Source organism: Balaenoptera musculus, chromosome 2 (genome assembly GCF_009873245.2).
Source record: "Balaenoptera musculus isolate JJ_BM4_2016_0621 chromosome 2, mBalMus1.pri.v3, whole genome shotgun sequence".
Taxonomy (NCBI): domain Eukaryota; kingdom Metazoa; phylum Chordata; class Mammalia; order Artiodactyla; family Balaenopteridae; genus Balaenoptera; species Balaenoptera musculus.
The window spans coordinates 84,636,725-84,656,721 of NC_045786.1; the positions used below are offsets into that span (position 1 = coordinate 84,636,725).

At 33.8% G+C, this 19,997-nt stretch overlaps 1 protein-coding gene across 4 annotated transcripts in view; it reads left to right on the forward strand.

Annotated features, from left to right (window-relative positions):
• MYEF2 (myelin expression factor 2) overlaps positions 1-19,997 on the forward strand; it is a 79,961-nt gene that overhangs the window by 58,937 nt on the left and 1,027 nt on the right. For 2 of the 4 annotated variants that reach the window (XM_036843045.1, XM_036843043.1), the window contains 11 exons: positions 2,148-2,339; positions 3,031-3,184; positions 3,724-3,773; positions 3,893-3,956; positions 7,694-7,795; positions 9,282-9,332; positions 9,629-9,697; positions 10,003-10,101; positions 10,404-10,475; positions 12,254-12,462; positions 12,542-12,593. In XM_036843045.1, the coding sequence (XP_036698940.1) occupies positions 2,148-2,339; positions 3,031-3,184; positions 3,724-3,773; positions 3,893-3,956; positions 7,694-7,795; positions 9,282-9,332; positions 9,629-9,697; positions 10,003-10,101; positions 10,404-10,475; positions 12,254-12,462; positions 12,542-12,593 (1,114 nt within the window). The remainder of the gene's footprint in view (positions 1-2,147; positions 2,340-3,030; positions 3,185-3,723; positions 3,774-3,892; positions 3,957-7,693; positions 7,796-9,281; positions 9,333-9,628; positions 9,698-10,002; positions 10,102-10,403; positions 10,476-12,253; positions 12,463-12,541; positions 12,594-19,997) is intronic. The other 2 variants (XM_036843044.1, XM_036843046.1) reach the window with 2 other exon arrangements.

The following is a 19,997-nucleotide window of genomic DNA, read 5'->3' on the forward strand; positions in this document are numbered from 1 at the left end:
AGACTGTTGTAATCTGTGCCAGCCATTTATTTGGTTATTTTTATGCGTAAGCCAGGACCAGTTTTCCAGAAATATGCTGATACCCTAATAATTTCCCAAAAGGTGACATTTGTAGAACAGCCACCATTTGGGAAATTATTATTTTGAGGATTATGACTTGCTTTTTTATGATGTTTCCTATTCCTCTTCAAATGACCAGTGTTATATGGAATTCCTTGGCGGTCCAGTGGTTAGGACTCTGTGGTCTCACTGCCAAGGGCAGGGGTTCAGTTCCTAGTCAGGGAACTAAGATCCCATGTGGTGCACAGTGTGGCCAAAAAAAAAAAAGACAAGTATTTTAGATTCTGTGTCTTTTTTTTTTTTAAACTGGAAAAAAAGTTTATTGGATGCTAAAGGCCAAGCCCATATTGTTTGTGTTCTTTTAAGTTTTAGTACATTGTAGATCCTCAGTAATATTTCAGAGACCCTATAGTAGAGTTATGTGATCCAAGTTGATACAGGATACTCCCATTTTTTACTTCCTAAAGAGAGAAATGGTTGAGTTTGGCCTGGCTAAATGATGAGGTGTTCTTTATTCAGTTAACTTTTTCAGATTAATATCTCTAAAGGTCCCTGTCTTGGAATTATCTGATTTCCACATGGGTGTCTGGGGTCAGTGCTGAGAAATACTAGTTCGAGTCTAGGGATAAGTATATTTCCAATGTTCATTAACAGATATTAGAATTGCATTTTTAAATTTAATTAAGTGAGGTTTAATAGCAGTTGTAAACTTATTATAGGCCCTCTCATAGCAATAGCAGGCAATGACTGGCAGGCTGACATCTAAGGAGAAAAGAGGAATAAAAATCATGCTATATAGTAGGTGGTTTTACATAATTTGTATTTTATATATGTTTTATGATATATGTGTGTTTATATTTTTGTGTGTATATATGTTTATATATATGTCATACCTAAAAAAATCAAAATATAACAATATGTTTTATTAATGTTAAGATGTGAAGGACAAACAATCTATCTTAATGGTTCATGAAGCATCTTCCCTGCTATGTCCTCCTCCTTACCCATAGGTAACCACTATTCTAAGTCTGTATTTGTGCAAGATTTTGAAACCTTAGACCTGAAGCATTTATTTATTAACTTAAAGAGTTTTATAGCATTCTTCAAAACGTTAATTTCTTTGCTTTTGTATTTCTTTTTATTTCTTCATGGTGATGGAATACATTGGATGCCAGAATACCTTTACTCTTACATTCACTTCACCTTCTATTTCCCAGCCTTCCTAGAAAATTTATTAAAGTCATCCAACTTTCTTTTTATTAGTATTCCCAGATGGAGGCCAGCAGAGTAGAGTTGATGGTTACATATATCATAATCATTTGGTATTGCAGGTGATAGTCTATCTGTGTGTTTATGTGGTTTTTGTTTTCTTTTTGTACTCTACTTACTGAGATGAGTGAGAAGTGTGTTTAAGCTTGCCTTTTTTGCTTTGTTTAAAGGCAGCATATTTCTCTTAAAAGTCAATGAACTAAAGAAAACAAAACAAAAACCAAACAGTGTTTAGTACCATTCTTCATACCTTTATCTCCCTTCTCCCTCCGTCTCAGATCATAATCATTGTTGAGGATGGAAAGAGTTTGGAAAGTGGATAATTGTATTTTGTTTGGGAATGAAATTTACACATTATAACAGTTCCCCTCTACCCCAGTATTCCTGGGTTTTATAACAGGCTGTTCTGCTGTTGAAAACTTTGAGTTAGTATGAATTTGGCATTACATTGGGCATATAGTGGTGAGAATAAGAGTCACAGTAAGTATTTTGTTCCTCTTTGAGTTATGTGGATTTATGTGTGTGTGCCATATACTTGTATACCTGTATGAGGACAAAATTAAACTAATTTCAAGTTCTTAAGTGACTTTAGTGATTGGAAAGAGGTATTTAATTGACATCCCTGGAGACTGAAATCTTTTGTCTATCCACAGGTTTTTATGGGACTGAATTCTCTGGATGAGAAAAAAGCTCACTCTTCAAGAGGGCCACTAATTTGAGCCAGTTGGGATAGCTGCTGTAGAATTTGAAGTTGTTATTTTAGTGATATAGACTTACTGATGTATCTAGTGGCATTTAACATTCACTGTATGTTATAGGATCCTGATGGAGAAAATGCTCGTAGGGCATTGCAACGAACAGGAGGATCATTTCCAGGAGGACATGTACCCGACATGGGATCGGGATTGATGAATTTACCACCTTCCATTCTCAATAATCCAAACATTCCTCCTGAGGTTATCAGTAATTTGCAGGCTGGTAGACTTGGTTCCACAATTTTTGTTGCTAATGTAAGTTTAAGCTTTACTCTAAAAATTTGCCATTCAGATATTTAGTTCTAATCATGAGATTATTTAATTAGATGAATGGGTCATAGGTTTATAGAACATTTTGCTTGGTTTTAACTAAGCAAAACAGTAATTATTGTAAACTCAAACCCAATTTAAGTCCATAAATATAAGGTCAGAGTGTAAATACAAGTATTTAGGATTTTTTAAAACAGAACTGTGGAATTTATAAACACTTAAGCAGTTCTTGAAATTATGTACTTACATTATATGTGATTTTTGTTCATATTGGTAAATGGATTTCTTTCTTTAGCTTTGATATTTGTGAATGTGCATGTTGTAGTTGGTTTGTCATTTGTTCTAAGCTTTTGAAAGTCAGTGATATCAACCATACTTTCCAAAATCTGAATTTCTGTCAGTAAAAATAGATATGAAAGTTTCAAATGTACAAAACAGGATTGAGCAGCTCTGAGAGACTGTTTTGGGAATTAAAAAAATTAAGGGTAAGGAACAATGTAGATGTAGCTTAACCGTTCTTTAACAGTTTAAGATGTTTCTACGTGAATACTATTGATATATTGTTTAACAAGAATTATAGTTCTTTATATTTTTGAGAGTTTAGAAAAGATTTGTATTATTTATAAGTGGGGAGAGGAGTTAATAGGTATGTAACTTTATATAATTTTATATTAAGCTTGACTTCAAAGTTGGTTGGAAGAAGCTAAAGGAAGTGTTCAGCATAGCTGGAACTGTAAAGCGGGCAGATATAAAAGAAGACAAAGATGGCAAGAGCAGAGGAATGGGCACAGTCACTTTTGAACAAGCAATTGAAGCAGTTCAAGCAATTTGTATCCTGATTTACACTTTAGCATTATTTAATAAGGTTGAAGAAGTTTGATACCATTTTGTGGGGATTATGGAATTTAAGGTTGCCTGGCTTAGAAATGTGTATTAGAATTTGGTCTCCAGCACATAAAACCTTTACTATGTCCAAGTACTAAAGTCACTCTTAAAACTTGAATTAGCCATATTGTATAGGCCTGGTATGAACTTTTTTCTACTTTCTCTTCCTACCACAACTAATTGTATACATGCTATTGACAGTAATGTAATTCATTGTACATTAATACAGTTGCTTTAAATGAAGCCTTGTTAATTTTCTTTTTGCAGTGGTTGAATTAAAAGATATTTATAAAATAAAACTATAAAGCAAAGAACTGAAGATTTTTGAGTATGCGGAAGAGACTAATACAAATAAGTAAAATACTAAAGATGTTTTTAAAAATATTGGAGATAGTCTGATGGTGAATATGATTATTAAAAATGTGTTTGTGTTCAAGTATAATTTCATAGTTGCCTAACTGGCTTTCCTTGACTGAACCAACAGCTATGTTCAATGGGCAGTTTTTGTTTGATAGACCTATGCATGTGAAAATGGTGAGTTCCTGTATATCACTTCAACTCTCCAACCTCTTCAGATGTTTTATCTGCTCTCTTCTATGTTACAGATCTTTTTAATTATATATTAACCATATAATAAACTTTTTTGCAATTAGGATGACAAGTCTGTCCCTCATGAAGACTACCGTTCACATGATAGTAAAACACCACAATTACCACGTAAGTAAAAGCTATTATTAGAAGTAATACAGACTGTTCTTTTTCAGTTTCATTATATGCTAAGCAAAACTTTATTTTTGTGCCTACTTCCCAAGTTGTCCACAGTTTGGTGTTTGGAGTTATGGAGCTAGTTTGGCATAATTGATTATATGTGACACTTTTCTTTCTTTTTGTAGTTTTTTCTGATTATAAAAGCAATATATACTAAAAAATTTGTTAAGCTCATATGTGAGGGGGAAAAAAATCGTTGTGATTTTACCACCCATAAGTAACCTCCATTATAACATTTTTGTGCATTTCCTTCCAGTCTTTCCTTCTAGGTGTATTTTTTTACATAGTTGAGAACTACCATATAAATAATTTTTTATTTTTTTGTTTAACAAAAGCATTATTCTATGTTAAAATTTCTTTCCAAAATTTATTGGCTATTAATAATTATCATATGGATGCTCCATAACTATTTCACTGTTATGTATATATTTTAGGTATTTTAACATTTTCCCTTTAATCACCAATAGAGTTTTTTCTTTTTCTTTCTTTTTGTATACAAATCTTTGGTATGTTTTTGGTTATTTCCTTAAGATAGATATCTTGATGTAGATTTACAGGTTTTCAGGTATGCTCATTGATCAGTATTATCAAATTGTTTTCCAAAGGATTATAAAACAGCAATATGATGTACTTAACATCTGTGTCTCAATACCCCATGTTCAAAATGAAGATGCTTGATAGTACCTACTTCATGGGGTTGGCATGAGTATTACATGAATTAATATATAGTATATGTAAAGCACTTAGAACAGTTCTGGCATAATGTAAGCACTCAGTAAATACTATCTCGTGTTCTCTATTTCTTTGGGTATAGTCTCTTATTTTTGTCCTAACTCCTTAAGTTGAATATGTACTTCACTAATTTGTAGCCTCTTTTTTAATACAAGTAGTTATGACTATAAATTTGGCCACTATATACAAGTTTTGCTATAGAGTGTCTTTATTGTGATTTAATTTTTTTTAAATTACCATTATGATTTCTTCCTAAGTCATATATTTTTGAATTTCCAAATGTATACGTTTTTTTCTTACTAATTTCTAACTTAACAGTATGGTCATAGAAGATGGTCTCTGTGATTCCTTGGAATTAATTAATTAATTTGGACTTTGCATTGTGGCCTAATATATGATACATTTTAATAAATACTCCAGGTGTGCAGTATACTGTTCTGTATATGTCCATTAAATCAAATTTGTTAATCATTTAAATTATATCTCTGCTAGTAATTTTGTCTGCTTGTGTCATCAATTACTGAGATAAGTTTATGGTAAAATCCCCTGCTATAATGGTGAATTTGCATATTTTTTCTTGTTTTTACTTGAACTATTTTGAGACTAATTCAGTAGGTGCATGCAGGTTTAGAACTGATATATTTTCTTAGTGAATCAAGATTTTATCATTATAGAGTGATTTCATACTTAGTAACTACCTTAAAGTCATTTGTCTAATAGTAATGTAGATACAACAGCTTTGTTTTGTTTATTCACATTTGTAGATTTATTTGGATTAATTCCCATTATCTTATTTTGTGTTTTCTTTTTCTTTTTTTTTTTTTTTACAAATGTTTATATTTATTTTTCTCCTATCTTTCTCTTTTGGTTATTATCCTGGATATTTTAATATGTCTATATAATGTCTGAAGTTAATATAATTATTCTCAATAGTAGAATGACCTTTGAATGCTCTAATTCTAATCACTTTCCTACTGAATTATGTGCTATTATTGCTCAGTGTTTTAGTTATATATTGCTTTGTTTCCAGTCCCACAAATTAGGCATTATTATTACTTATCATCTGCTTTCACAGGCCTATTTTTTCCCCCTGAAGCATGTATTTTAAAAGCTCTTTCAATGAGTATCTGTTGTCAGTAAATTCTCTTAATTTTGGTTTGTCTATAAATGTCTTCAAAGATAGTTTCGCTGGTTATATAGTTTAAGGTACTTATTTTCTCTCAACACTTTAAAAATATTCCAGTCTACTGGCTTCTATTGTTGCTATCGAGTCAGCTATCAGTTGAACTGTCCTTTCTTTATAGATTAGCTGTGCTCTTCATGTAGCTGATTTTAAGATCTTTGTCTTTGGCATGCAGTTTTACTACAGTGTGGATGTGGATTACTGTTTATAGGGCTTTCACAATTGAGAAATTAGTTTTTTAAAATAAATTCTCGAAAATGCTCAGCTTACATGTCTTTGAATATTACCTGTTCTCCCTTTGTAGGGCAGTCCTTTCCTGCCCTTCCTTATCACTCAGGGTGTCATCTTTTAATATCCTGGTTTTATAAAGTAGGGGCTTTCGATTGACTTTTCCACTGTTAGTACTTTTCAATTTATTTAGATTTAAAAATTACATTCATACTTTTATATCTGTTCTTTTCAAGATTTCTGGTTTTATGTACTCTATTGAGATGTAATAAGAACTCATAGACTTTAACAGAATCAGTTTGTTGTTTTAGTTAAGTTAATCATTATTAACCTCCCTATTTTTTTCCTTTCTCCCCAACCCCCCACTTCTTTTTCTCAAATTATTATAACTTGGTAAGTGGGGGCCTCTCATTTCCTATGCCTCTGCTATTACTTTCTGGTGAAAATGGGATTTCCCAGATCCATGAAGATTTTTCTTGTTCAAAGACATGAGATTGGCCTACTTTCAAAGAGGCCTGGTTCCTTTTAGTGAAGAATGATATCAGAGATGAAAATAAGAGTTTTAGGTGTAGACATGAGCATTTTTGATAGTCAAGTGTGCTATTGCTTTGAACCATTTTTAAGGACTGAGCTAAAAAAGATATTTCTTTTACCAGGTCACATTGCTCTTTCTCCAATTTAACACTACATGCTTCTGTACTCTTTTTAAAAAAACATATATAGTATATGGTTTTCTCAGCCCTTACCACTTACTAATTGCTACATTGACTAGCAAGAACTTTTAAGCCAAACTCAGATTTAGGAGAATAAAACAGTTCCCACTGCCTTTAAGTCATCAGATTATCTTCTTACAGTCTCTTTTCAGTGAACTTAGTTTAAGAGAGAAAGTAAAAAGAATACTGGATTTAGAGACAAAAAACTTGAATTCTAGTCTTAGCTTAATCACGTAGTTAAATGGCATTGTACAAGTAACTTAACAGTCTCAAAAATTACCTCATCTGTGGATAATAGATGTGAAAACCCTGTATGCCATAGTATATAAATAAATTAAAATACCATATAAATATAAATAAATATATTTATTTATATAAATAAATATGTCAATGATAAAACTAGGTAGTATAATGTTTGCTTTATTCAATGTTTTCATGTTTGTTGACTTTTTAGTTTGATTTGAACCATCTGAAAAGTAATTCCTAGGTTTTAAGAGGGTCTACAGATTCAAGCAATATTCTTATTTTCAGATATGTATGTCATTTATAAGGTGGTTCAAAATCCTCTTGGTATTTCATTACTCTTTTTCAGTATGCCTTTAACTGGGATATAAGATGGATCTGCTTCATAAAACACTTCTCATTAGTAAATGATATTATAGTGAGGCTTCAATGTGCTGCATTCCAATTAAAAGAAGAACTGGTGCTCTTATTTACAAATTTGCCAAATTTTAGAAATACTACTACAGGCATATAGCTTTAAAAAAATTTTCAGTGCCAGTTAGTTGATCATATATAAGTTGGTAATAATATTCTTATTTGTGTTTTAGGTGGTCTTGGAGGCATTGGAATGGGACTTGGTCCAGGTGGACAGCCTATTAGTGCCAGCCAGTTGAACATAGGTGGTGTAATGGGAAATTTAGGTCCAAGTGGTGAGTATTCTAACTTTATTATTTCTTTTTAAATGATACATTTGCTACATTGTAAAGCTTATATTTACTAGTTTGTAATGATATTTAAAGGACTGTAGTTTATAGTTGAATATTTAAGATGTTACTTTAGTCAGAAAAAGGAATGAAACCTTGGAGAGCAGAGAACATGAAAGAGGTTGAACAGAAGGTCAGGAGGGTTCCTCTGAGGCCAGCCACGTTACAGGTAGCCTTTTAGCACTTTGGATTTTGAATTGTCTTTAAGGTAGAAGGAGAATGTTCAACATAGTCTATGCCTTGTGTATCATGGATATACAGTATTTGTGGAATGGCTGAAATACTACCATATAAGCAATTAAAATTTGAATATCTAGTTGGGAGGGTAGCTTTTCAGATAGCTGTTTGACTATTCACGTAGACTAACCTACAGTTTATCTTTGAAGATTGATTTTTAAACTTTTTGGTTTCAGAACCCTTTTATACTCTTAAAATTTGTTGACCCCAAAGTGCTTTTGTTTATGTGGTTATATTTGTCAATATTTACTGTATTAGAAATTAAAACTTAGAAATTTAAAAAAATTTACATATAACAATGATAAACCCATTATGTGTTAAAATAAATGTAATTTTTAAGAAAATAAATTGTATTTTCCAATACAAAAATTAGTGAGAAGAGTGATATTATTTCACCTTTTTGTACATCTCTTTAATGTTTGGCTTAATGCAAGACAGTCATGCTCTTACATCTGCTTTTGCATTCAATTTGTTACAGTGTCATCTATTGTGTAGTTTCTGGAAAATTCCACCTTATACTCATGAGAAAATGAGAGTAAAACAGTCAATATCTTAGTGTTATTTGGATAATGAAGGAGTTTCAACCTATTGAACCCTCAGAGGTCCTTAGACCATATTTTGAGAATTGCTGTTTTAATTGATGGACTAATTAATGCTATCTGGTTTCTATTTTTGTTGAGATGCTATAGTTACATTTTAAATTGTGAGGGTAGTTATGGTAATCATTATGATCTAAACAGATGGAAATCTTCTCCCTTACTCTTAGGCCCTCTACCCTCCTAAACACATACTATTTTTATTCTTTCATTTTTTACTGCTCCCTTAGCTGCCATGTTTAAAGGAGTCCTTACTTTCTGACCTGATCTCTCAATCTGCTGTAGTGATATTTGTGTGTCTGAGCTGAAAAAAAAAATGAACGATTACCTAGTCCTAGGTATTCTCTAACTGAATGTGAGTATGACCAGTGAATTTTGTTTTCTTGTCTAATAAATATTCAGAGAGGCCTTTTTGAAGACTCATGATTAGACAACTGCTGTGGCATAGCACTTTAAACCGTCCCATCTGTGCCCTGCTGCTTCTCTAGTATTCCACTGTGATTAGACCATTGGTATCTATTTTGCTGTGTTGCATTATGTCATTCTTCAGTCATTAAAATAAGATTTACTGAAAGTACATATTGTGTATTTTATTTGAGGTATGGGAATGGATGGTCCAGGTTTTGCAGGAATGAATAGAATTGGAGGAGGTATGTATAAGCATTTGTTTTTTTTGTATGTACCCATCACCATGTTTAGTAAGTTAGAAACTATGTTGAGAATTCCAAGGGAAACAAAAGTCATGGTTTATTGTTGGCTCACATCCTAAAGGCTGCTAGCAGAAATTGAGCCTGGTACATACTTAAGGGATATGGGAGGTGATGTGTTAGGAAGCAGTTGCACAAGGTAGGGTGGATGAAGAGCTTACTGATGAGACTTAATATTTACAAAATGTACCTTTCAGCTATATAAATGACAGATCTCAAACTTAATCTTTATTCCATAGGAATTGGGTTTGGTGGTCTGGAAGCAATGAGTAGCATGGGAGGATTTGGAGGAGTTGGTCGAATGGGAGGTAGGTAAATGTATGTAGTGGGATGTGTATGCTACAGTTCATTTTCCCCGTTATTAAAAATGTGCCCCCTTTACTTAGGAATGGATACTGTAGAGGTTTTCAGAGGAGGTATGGGCACCAGGGGATAGGGCCAGGCAGAGCGGGACTGGGGTATCTGTGGCATGTGAAGTAGGTCGGGTAAATCATGGACTTCTTGTATTGTGACTGTTGCTGTCATTACAGCTTAGTTTCAATAAGTTCCTAAATGGATCACTGTTTATTGATAATACTTGAAAAAGGGTTAATTTGTTGCATAATCTTTTCAGAGCTATACCGTGGTGCGATGACTAGTAGCATGGAGAGAGATTTTGGACGTGGTGATATTGGAATAAATCGAGGCTTTGGAGATTCCTTTGGTAGACTTGGTAGGGCTGGCTGTTTACTTCTTTTCCTTTTGCAGGTTGTATTTTTCGAAGTTTGGCTGTCTTTTTTTGTATGAAAAATTAGAAATTTATAATGTTTCATGCAATTTATTACTTGAAGAAAAATACTTCAGAGGTTTTAATGTACTAGCTCTCTTTTTCAGTGTCTTACATATTTGAACCCTATTTGTAGAAGACTTTATACTTTTCAGTTATTGTACATCTTCTGAGAGCATAATACCTTGGGAATTTTAAACTATGATTATTTAAATTAATTAGTATATTATCTTTCCATCCTTGTTTAGGCAGTGCAATGATTGGAGGGTTTGCAGGAAGAATAGGAGCTTCTAACATGGGTCCAGTAGGATCTGGAATAAGTAGGTTTAAATTTTACTAGAATTTTACAGTAATATTTGAATACTTGCAAAAAACTTTGCAAGAGTAGTTATTGTAGTGTTGTAATACTTTGTTCTTATATGTTAATATGACTTGTCATAATTTAGAAATAAATTTTGATATTTATTGAGCTTTACTGATTTATCGCTGTTGGAAATTTCTAAACTAACTTTGAATTTTACTTCTTTGACATTTCTAAACTAACACCAGAATATGTGTTAACTGTCACCCAATTCAAGAACCTTTATTCCAACTAAAGAATCTGGGGCTTTTTCTGATCATATGTCACGAACAACATTAGCTTTAGCACCAACTCTGTTTCTTTGCTTATTCTCTATAACTGCTATTGGAGACTAGCTTATTTCATCTGTGAAAAAAAATTGTGTCTTTTGGTAAACACAGGTGAATCACCTCAGATCTAACACTTCTGGAGACCTCCTGAGGTTGAGGGCAAGGTTAAAAAAATGCTTATTTCCTTGCTTCTTAAACCTTTTCTTTGATAGAATCAAGAGTACTATTGTTGCAAAACTGGGGAATGCCAAATTTCTTCCGTCTGTTTCCACTACTACATTTTAGGCCTTATATTAAGCCTTAACACAAGGCTTAGTTTTTGGCCCGTGTTGCTTACTGAACCATGTCTATGTGAGCTCTCCATAGTTACCGACTTCCTTTAATTGATTGAAATCTCACAAATAGGAAACAAAGTCTACTTGAACTCTTCTAAGAGTGAGTTAAAAAAATCTTGTCAGCTGAAGATACTTACTTCCATTGTACCGTGCTTCTCATTTCATTCCTTCTTTTCATCATCTTTTCAGCCTTGGCCATTTTCCTGTTAATTATAACTTCCCTACCTTCCTTTTTCACCTCAGTGTTTATACTTCTGTTCCCCTAATTTTATATTTGTTATTCACAGCATGCCAATTTGAGGGTGATGTTAATTTTTAGAATGGGGATATTAGGTATGAGAAAAAAGGATACGATTGAGGAAGAGTAGGAGTGGAATAGTTAAAGGGGACTTGACGTATAAGAGTCAAGTGGGTACGAGCTACAAGCTAGATTTTTAAGCTCTGGCTAAAGGAGTGTGATTCCAGTTTTTGTTGTTATCTCCACAAGTTCTGTATAACATAGAGACTAAAAGTTAGGTTTTTCTGTGGTTATTGAAAATCGAATTGACATGAAAAGAGCAATTGTATGCGAAACAAGATACTGAGGTGAAAGGTAAGCTAGGAAAAGAATATTATGTAGGACAGTATGATGAGAGCAACAGTTGATGTGTTGGAGTTGTAATTATTTGAATTTACCCCATATGTCTTTGTTCTAACAATTACTAAGCTTGGTATTATCAAAAGATAAAAATGAGGATGCAAACTACTATAACATTAATGAATAAAATTCATAGAAAATAAAATTGATAGAAAATTTATGTAACTTATGTTTTATGATCAGAATATAATTTTTTAGAAATGTATATGTATAATAGAATGAACAGATTCAGTTAGCCATTAACATTCAACTAACTGAATAGATACAAAATTAAAATCTGTTCCTTGGAAGATTGTTATATTGTGTGTATAAAATAATTTTGTTTATATATTGTCTAATTACATAAATGAATTAATTTTTCTCTCTTTCTTTCTCAAAAATGATTCTCTCCCTCCTCTTTTTTCTCTCCTTCTTCCTCTTCCTTCTCCTTTTCCTTCTGTTTTTAAAACAAAAACACCAAACTCCCAAATCCTCCCTTCCCTTCTTGAAAATCCAGGTGGTGGAATGGGTGGCATGAACAGTGTGACTGGAGGAATGGGGATGGGACTGGATCGGATGAGTTCCAGCTTTGATAGAATGGGACCAGGTATAGGAGCTATCCTGGAAAGGAGCATCGACATGGATCGAGGATTTTTATCGGGTCCTATGGGAAGCGGAATGAGAGACAGAATAGGCTCCAAAGGCAACCAGATATTTGTCAGAAATGTAAGCAACTAAATGTAAAGTATACTTAAAATTATTTTTCTCCTTGTGTATCTGTTACTAATACCTTTTTTCATTCTAGCTGCCTTTTGACTTGACTTGGCAGAAACTAAAAGAGAAATTCAGTCAGTGTGGTAAGTATGCCAATGACTGTAGATATATTGATATTGATTATGGAGGAAAAATTGATTTTAAACTTTTAAATACTGCTTAAACCTTTCTTTTCCTGTCCAGATGCTTATTCCTGGGTAGTATGACAGGTTTAATTCCACTTCAAAGAAATGAATTATTTTGCTATCCTCTGACGTACAGCAGTGCAAATTACTACTAAATAACAAGATTTAGAGTAGAGTCTGTCATTGTCTCCTGTGGATAAAGAAAGGGCTTATTTTATTACCTGATTTTTAAATGGTTACCATATCATCATTGCTTGAATTTAAAAGGATGTTTTTTATGTGGGAAATACTAACGAATGGTATATTTATTTCTTTGTTTATAATGTAGTACAGTGCTTTGTCAACATGACCCAATGAAATGCTGACATCCAAGTGATATGGAGTTAATAGATGAGACCCATTCTGCGCACTCTGTCACCTATACAATAAAGGAAACTTAGTTGATAGCGTAGAACCCACTGCCTAGAATGCCTTAGACAGGTACATTCTGGTGGCCCTTCTGTTTTTTTTTATAAACTGTTCTTGGCTATAATGATACTACCTATACAACCGTAATATGTTCATTAGGTCTGTAGATGATTAGGTGGTTTATTACTTTTAAAAGAGGGCCTTTTTTATTGTAATGATGAGAGATTTAGTGTGAGTAGAACAAAGTAACAGATTTCCTGCTAGTATTTTTTTGCTATTGCATGGTAACCCAGAGAGTATAATTATTAATAGTACAACTATGTAGGTGGGATATAATGATGAAAAATAGCTAAGTAAAAGTGGTACATTCAACCTTTGAGAGTTAATGGAAAGTTAAGAGTATTTGGAATACATCTTTAATTTCTGGAGATCATGAAGGGGATAAGTTTAGTGTTCGCCCACAAAAGTAGCCTTTGTAGCCACTGTCACAAGGGATCAAAGTGATCCTTCTGGAAACTGTTCTCTAATGTGTTCTCAGAATACTTTATACCTAACTTTCTTGTAGTAATCTGTTCACATGTTTTCTTCCCTCCCAGATGGAGGCTCTTGAGGGCAAGAACCATCATCTTTTTATTCTAGCACCTTTCGTTGCCTCTGCACGTATAGTAGGAGTTTATTAAGTGTTATGAATGAGTTAAGCATTCTGAAAAGATCTTCATTCATTTATTTGGTTATTTATTAAGTAAATCTACAAATACTGCATTTTTGGTAGTCTGCTCGTCATTAGGATTAGAAAGGGGAAGAAAGTAAGATATTACCCCTGCCCTCAAAGAACATAGTGTGGATCTGTCTACAGTGTTCTAGTGGCTCCTTTTTGTTGATCATCTTTTTATTTATATTTGTTTACATTTTATTCAAAGAAGAGAAAGAAAATTTTTCTTGATAAAAAAGTTGTTGTAAACAAGTCAACTAGTAAATAGTCGCTACTAAGAGAAAGCAGAATTATCGAGTTGTTTTGAGGTGTTGGTAGTCTTTGTAGGAGTAAGGAGATCTACCAGGATGAGTAAGCAGCATCTAGCCATGAATCCCATAGGCTACAGGGGAAACGAGCATATTACGGCCTTAGTGAGATCCATCAAATGAGGAGCAGTGGCAGCAAGTATAGATAATCCCTGCTGTTGTAGTTTCAGTGAAAAAGAATCTCCAGATGACATATGACTTTATTTTAAAAAGTAGAAATGAAACAAGATAAAGAACAAGGTGGGGCAAACAAGTGATGTTAGTGAAAATGTGACCAATACTGAGTTGACTGTTTCCTTGTACGTAGGCAGATTTCCTTTCAAGATCAGATATGAGCAAGGCTTGCAGCAAATTTGAGGTCTTTTGGTGGGCTTGTATACTTGTTGCTGGCATTGTTTTGACAGAAGGACATCAACAATTCAAAAACATTTTTTAAAAGCAAAAACTAGTCCCCAAATCTACATTTAAAAAATCTGTACAACATTTTAGCCAATAAAATAAAGTTCTTAACTCTGTTATTTTAGCTCTATTTTTTTTTTTTAAGGAATTTATGTAATTTTAAAAAAAACTTTATTTATTTATTTATTTATTTATTTATGGCTGTGTTTTGGGTCTTCGTTTCTGTGCGAGGGCTTTCTCTAGTTGTGGCAAGCGGGGGCCACTCTTCATCGCGGTGCGCAGGCCTCTCACTATCGCGGCCTCTCTTGTTGCGGAGCACAGGCTCCAGACGCGCAGGCTCAGTAGTTGTGGCTCACGGACCCAGTTGCTCCGCGGCATGTGGGATCTTCCCAGACCAGGGCTCGAACCCGTGTCCCCTGCATTGGCAGGCGGATTCTCAACCACTGAACCACCAGGGAAGCCCCTTAGCTCTATTTTTATGTCCCTTTTTGATCAGTCTGTATTATATCATGAGAGTAATGATTTTTGTTTTTGTTTTCTCAATTCTAATTGTAAAAGCTTTTGACTTTCAGATTTATATTAAGGTAATACCGTACTAAATAATTTCCTACCGTCTTCCTGTTTTTAACCTTGAACTTACCTTGATGGAAAGAAAGATAAGTTACAGTAATAATTTATAGAATTAAGTGTCCAGCTATTGACAACTATGGAAATTATCTGGCTTGTATGAACTGAACCATCTATTTTTCTGCCACACCACTTTATTAATTTTCAGATCTTAGAGCTTTTCTTTCTTAGAATGGAAAGTTTCTTTTTAACCTGCTCCAAGCCAGTAGTGGCCCTTTTCACAGCAGAAGTCAGTTTTTTGCTGTTTTTTTAACCCCCTCAGCCCAAGGTGAGTAAGTATATTCTCTTGATTACTTCTTAGTAGGAGTCTAGTGGTACTCCATGCTCTCCTCTAGACAGTAACTGCTAGTAAATGGCCCATCAGCGAACCCTCTGATTATTAAATGTCTAGAGTGGTTAATTGTCCTTGGTGGGGCAATTACAAAGATTGAGAAAATGTTGGAGTATGAGTTATATAACCCTCAATACAACATTTCCTTAGCGGGTATAATTCAGGAAAAAATGTGTTCAGATACCCCAAATATAACAAGATGAGAAGGAAGTGAGTATAGTAAAGTAGATCTTCTTTTATTTTGCTATATGTAATTCCTCAGAATACACATTTTTAAGAAGACTGAGTGTAAATAACTGACCCATTCAGAGTTGGACCCCACATTAGTTCAGGTTGTGTTAATGAAGTCAAATAGGTGTAGTTTTTCAAACTTCCATATTGTCTATGCACTTTAACTATACTCTGGCTTAGTATGTTTTAGAACTGCAGTGCAAGGAAAGCCCATTCTTAATTATTCCTGCTATAAACCATGCCAAATATAACGTTGTTCCACAGGTTTCCATTATTTTCATTTTTTACATCAGTATGCTACCTGTTAACTGCATAGAAAATGGAGACTTGTGGTGGATTTTATTTACTAAAACACATGGTGCTTCAAGCATGACTAGTGGACTCTAGATTAACATAACAGTAAAAATAATGCAGTAAGAGTAAAAACAATGTATGAAGAATATTCATAGATAGTCACTTTCTTTTGTTTGTAAAGAAACACTCAAACTTTGTTTTTTGTCTCCCATATCATAATTATAGTTTCTTGTAGAATATCTGATTTTGCTTTCTTGTCCTGTGGTTATGTTACAGCTGTACTTTGGAAGTAGGTTTTATTAAACCATTTATTTATTTATTTATGCTTTAATTTGGTCTGTTTTTAGATATGCTTTTACATCATCATTTTGCAGAGTATACCCCACAAGATTACTTAATAGGCTGAGTTAAATAAAATAGAAAGTTTTCTTTTATTGCAGGAAAGTCATTTTTTGTAGTTAGTATATGTAACAGCAGTATCTTTGATTACTGTAATACTGATTTCTCATTGCATACTCTTTTATCTTACACTGTTGCTAAAATAGCAGCCCTATTTTGTTTTTCTTGGAATCACATAAGATCAGTAGATATTTAAGTCATTTAAGAGTCCTCGGAACATGTACAAAACCAGAGAAGTCTGATTTTAATTAATTAAAACTAAATTTTTTTCTCCTCAATTATTTATCTTTAGAAAAGAAAATATCTCAATTGGTGTTTTTATGGGATTAAGAAGAAAGTTAGAAAACAACTTTCTAGTTCTATACCTAGGGGTTTTTTGGGACAATCTAACCGTGAAACAAGTATCTATAAGCCACTTTCTCTATAAACCTGAGTGTCCAAACTGTAAGAAGGTTCAAGTATCTTAGCTGATAGACCTTGTCAGCTAGAAAAGCCTTGAGATCATTGTGAGGTCAGGAATTTGGTGGTTTGAGTCATGGTTCCTAAACAGAGAGGAAATTTAAGAGAAGAAAAGAGAAACTTGTCCTGGGAGATTAACAGATTTTGCAAGAGATTATTACATATTTTCCTTTGAAGTTTTGAAGATTTCTTGCTTGAGTGAACCTTAGTATTGCTAATAAACCTATGGTGGGATACTTATGTTAAGAAAAACAGGTAAATTTAGGATAATGAAGAACCTTTAACCTTAAAAGCTCTTGAAAATTCTCCACAGTCCTCTTCAAAATCACTGTAAAGAGCTCCCATTTACCAAGGTATGCTTCTTTAATTAAACTTGCTTTTTTTTCAGGTCCCAGCATTTGAGATACTAAGAGGACTCTGGAAATTGCTCTGCATTTGTCTTTAAAGCTTTAAAAATATATATAGATAGATAGATAGTCTCCAGTTTCATTTTATGATGTTTGTTAGAAAATGTGATTCCTGTATTTTTAAAAAAATTTTTTTCTTCCAGTTTCGTTGAGATATAATCGACATATAGCACTGTATAAGTTTAAGGTGTACAGCATAATGATTTGACTTACACATATAAAATGGTTATCACAAGAAGTTCAGTGAATGTCCATCATCTCATAGATACAAAATTAAAGACATAGAAAAAAAGATTTTCCTTGTGATGAGAGCTCTTAGGATTTACTCTCTTAACAACTTTAATATGTAACACTCAGCAGTGTTAATTATATTTATCATGTTGTACATTACATCCCTAGTACTTATTTATCTTATAACTCGAAGTTTGTACCTTTTGACTCCCTTCCTCCAATTTCCCCTCTCCACTCCACCCCCCGCCTCCGGTAACTACAAAATGATCTCTTTTTTTTCTCTGAGTTTGTTTCTTTGCTTTTGAAGTATAATTGACCCACAACCCTGTGTTAGTTCCTGTTACACAATATAGTGATTCGATGTTTCTGTACTTTTCAAATGATCATCACGATAAGTCTGGTTACAATATATCACCATAAAAAGATATTACACAGTTACTGACTATATTCCTCACATTGTACATTTCATACCCGTGACTCATTTATTTTGCAATTGGAAGTTTGTACCTCTTAATCTTCCTTTCCTATTTCTTTCTTCTCTCCAGCCCCCTCCACTCAAGACAGCCACCTGTTCCTTCTCTGTATAACTGTTTCTGTTTTGTTACGTTCATTTCTTTTGGTTTTTAGATTCCACATATAAGTGAAATTATACAGTATTTATCTTTCTCTGACTTATTTACTTAGCATATAATACCCTCTGGGTTCATCCATGTTGTTGCAAATGGCAAGATTTCATTCTTTTTTATGGCTGAGTAGTGCAGGCTTAGGTGGCTTCCATATCTTGGCTGTTGTAAATAGTGCTGCAGTGAACATAGGGGTGCATGTATCTTTTTTAATTAGTGTTTTTATTTTCTTTGGATAAGTACCCAGGAGGGGAATTGCTGGATCTTATGGTAGTTCTATTTTTAATTTCTTGAGGAATTGCCATACTGTTTTCTATAGTGGAAACACCAGTTTACATTCCCACTAATGATGCACAGGGGTGTGTTTGGTTTTTTACCTGTTGTAGGTTAAAAATTTTTTGGATCTACTTTAACCATATAATAATTTCTCTGGGAATTAGTCTTTTTTATACTTTTAGAACACAGTTAAAGACTGCCTGGCTTGGGTTACAGATCATGGTTTTGGTTCAGTGTGATATTTATTAACTTGAACCATTTAATTAGTATTGAGTGGGTGAGTGATTACCTATCAGTTGGTTTTAAAAAAACACAGTAATGGGGCAGAGCGGGGATGGATGAATAAACAAAAGAAGAAAAATAGTCTAGGATGTTGTAGAAATCATTCAGATCAAAATCATTCAGATCAAAATTTAAACAGGAAAAAAAATCTTACCCATGCATTGGGATTAAAAATTCATCCCATTGCCTGGAAAGGGCTTATGCAATTTTTTGATAAGCCCTTTTTAAAATTAATTAATTTATTATTTTGGGCTGCATTGGGTCTTTGTTGCTGCACGCAGGCTTTCTCTAGTTGCGGCGAGCGGGGAATACTCTTTGTTGCAGTGCGCAGGCTTCTCATTGAGGTGGCTTCTCTTGTTGCAGAGCACAGGCTCTAGGAGTGCGGGCTTCAGTAGTTGTGGCACGTGGGCTCAGTAGTTGTGGCTCGCAGTCTCTAGAGCGCAGGCTCAGTAGTTGTGGCGCACGGGCTTAGTTGCTCCACGGACTGTGGGATCTTCCTGGACCAGGGCTCGAACCCATGTCCCCTGCATTAGCAGGTGGATTCTTAACCACTGTGCCACCAGGGAAGCCCAAGCCCTTTTCTTTGCCTTCCTCCCTTTTCCTTTTTTTGTCCTTTTATAGAACTAAATATGTCTGGCTCTTTGATTTTATTGCCAGACTAAAATTAGCCCATAGTGATCTGGCAACTATAATATTCAAGGGGAGGGAAACATTATGGTAAGTAGTCACACACCTCACATCTAAATCTGTGTGAACTGGGTTATCATACATCCTTGTATGCCTGGGGATAGTCTCAATGTTTACATCTGTTATTTGTGTGTAATTATTAATAACTCTCCCTTTTACTCTCTGAAGTTTCTGGTTTGGATGATGGATTTTTATGGCCATGTATTTTGATAAATGATATTCATTTATTTCAAATACCAGTCTGTATAGAGTCAGTAGTGATATTAACTATAAACAGAACCATTGTCTGGTTTTCCTCCTCCTGGAAGCTTCTCTAAGGTTCTTCTTTGTGCTCTTATCATCACTGTTTTCTACTTTTATTGATTCAAATCTACAGTATCTCGTCCATGCCTGTTTCCGTAATACACTTGGTGCCACTCTTACATGTGGAGTTCAAATTGTCATATTGAATAAATGACTTTGGCACTGTGGTTGAAAAGCAGAATTAGCGGAGCTCTTTGTGGCCTGGTAAAAATTAAATTTCTGGGCAGTTGCTACTATTTTCAGGGATAAAAGAGTGAAATGGAGGATAAAAGGGAAGGAAGAGAGATTAGGGGATTGGGCATAAAAGAGCAATTGTTTTTCTAAAAATAATTTTGTTTGAATTTGTAAGTTTGTTATTAGGCATGGTGACTTGGTGTCATTTTGT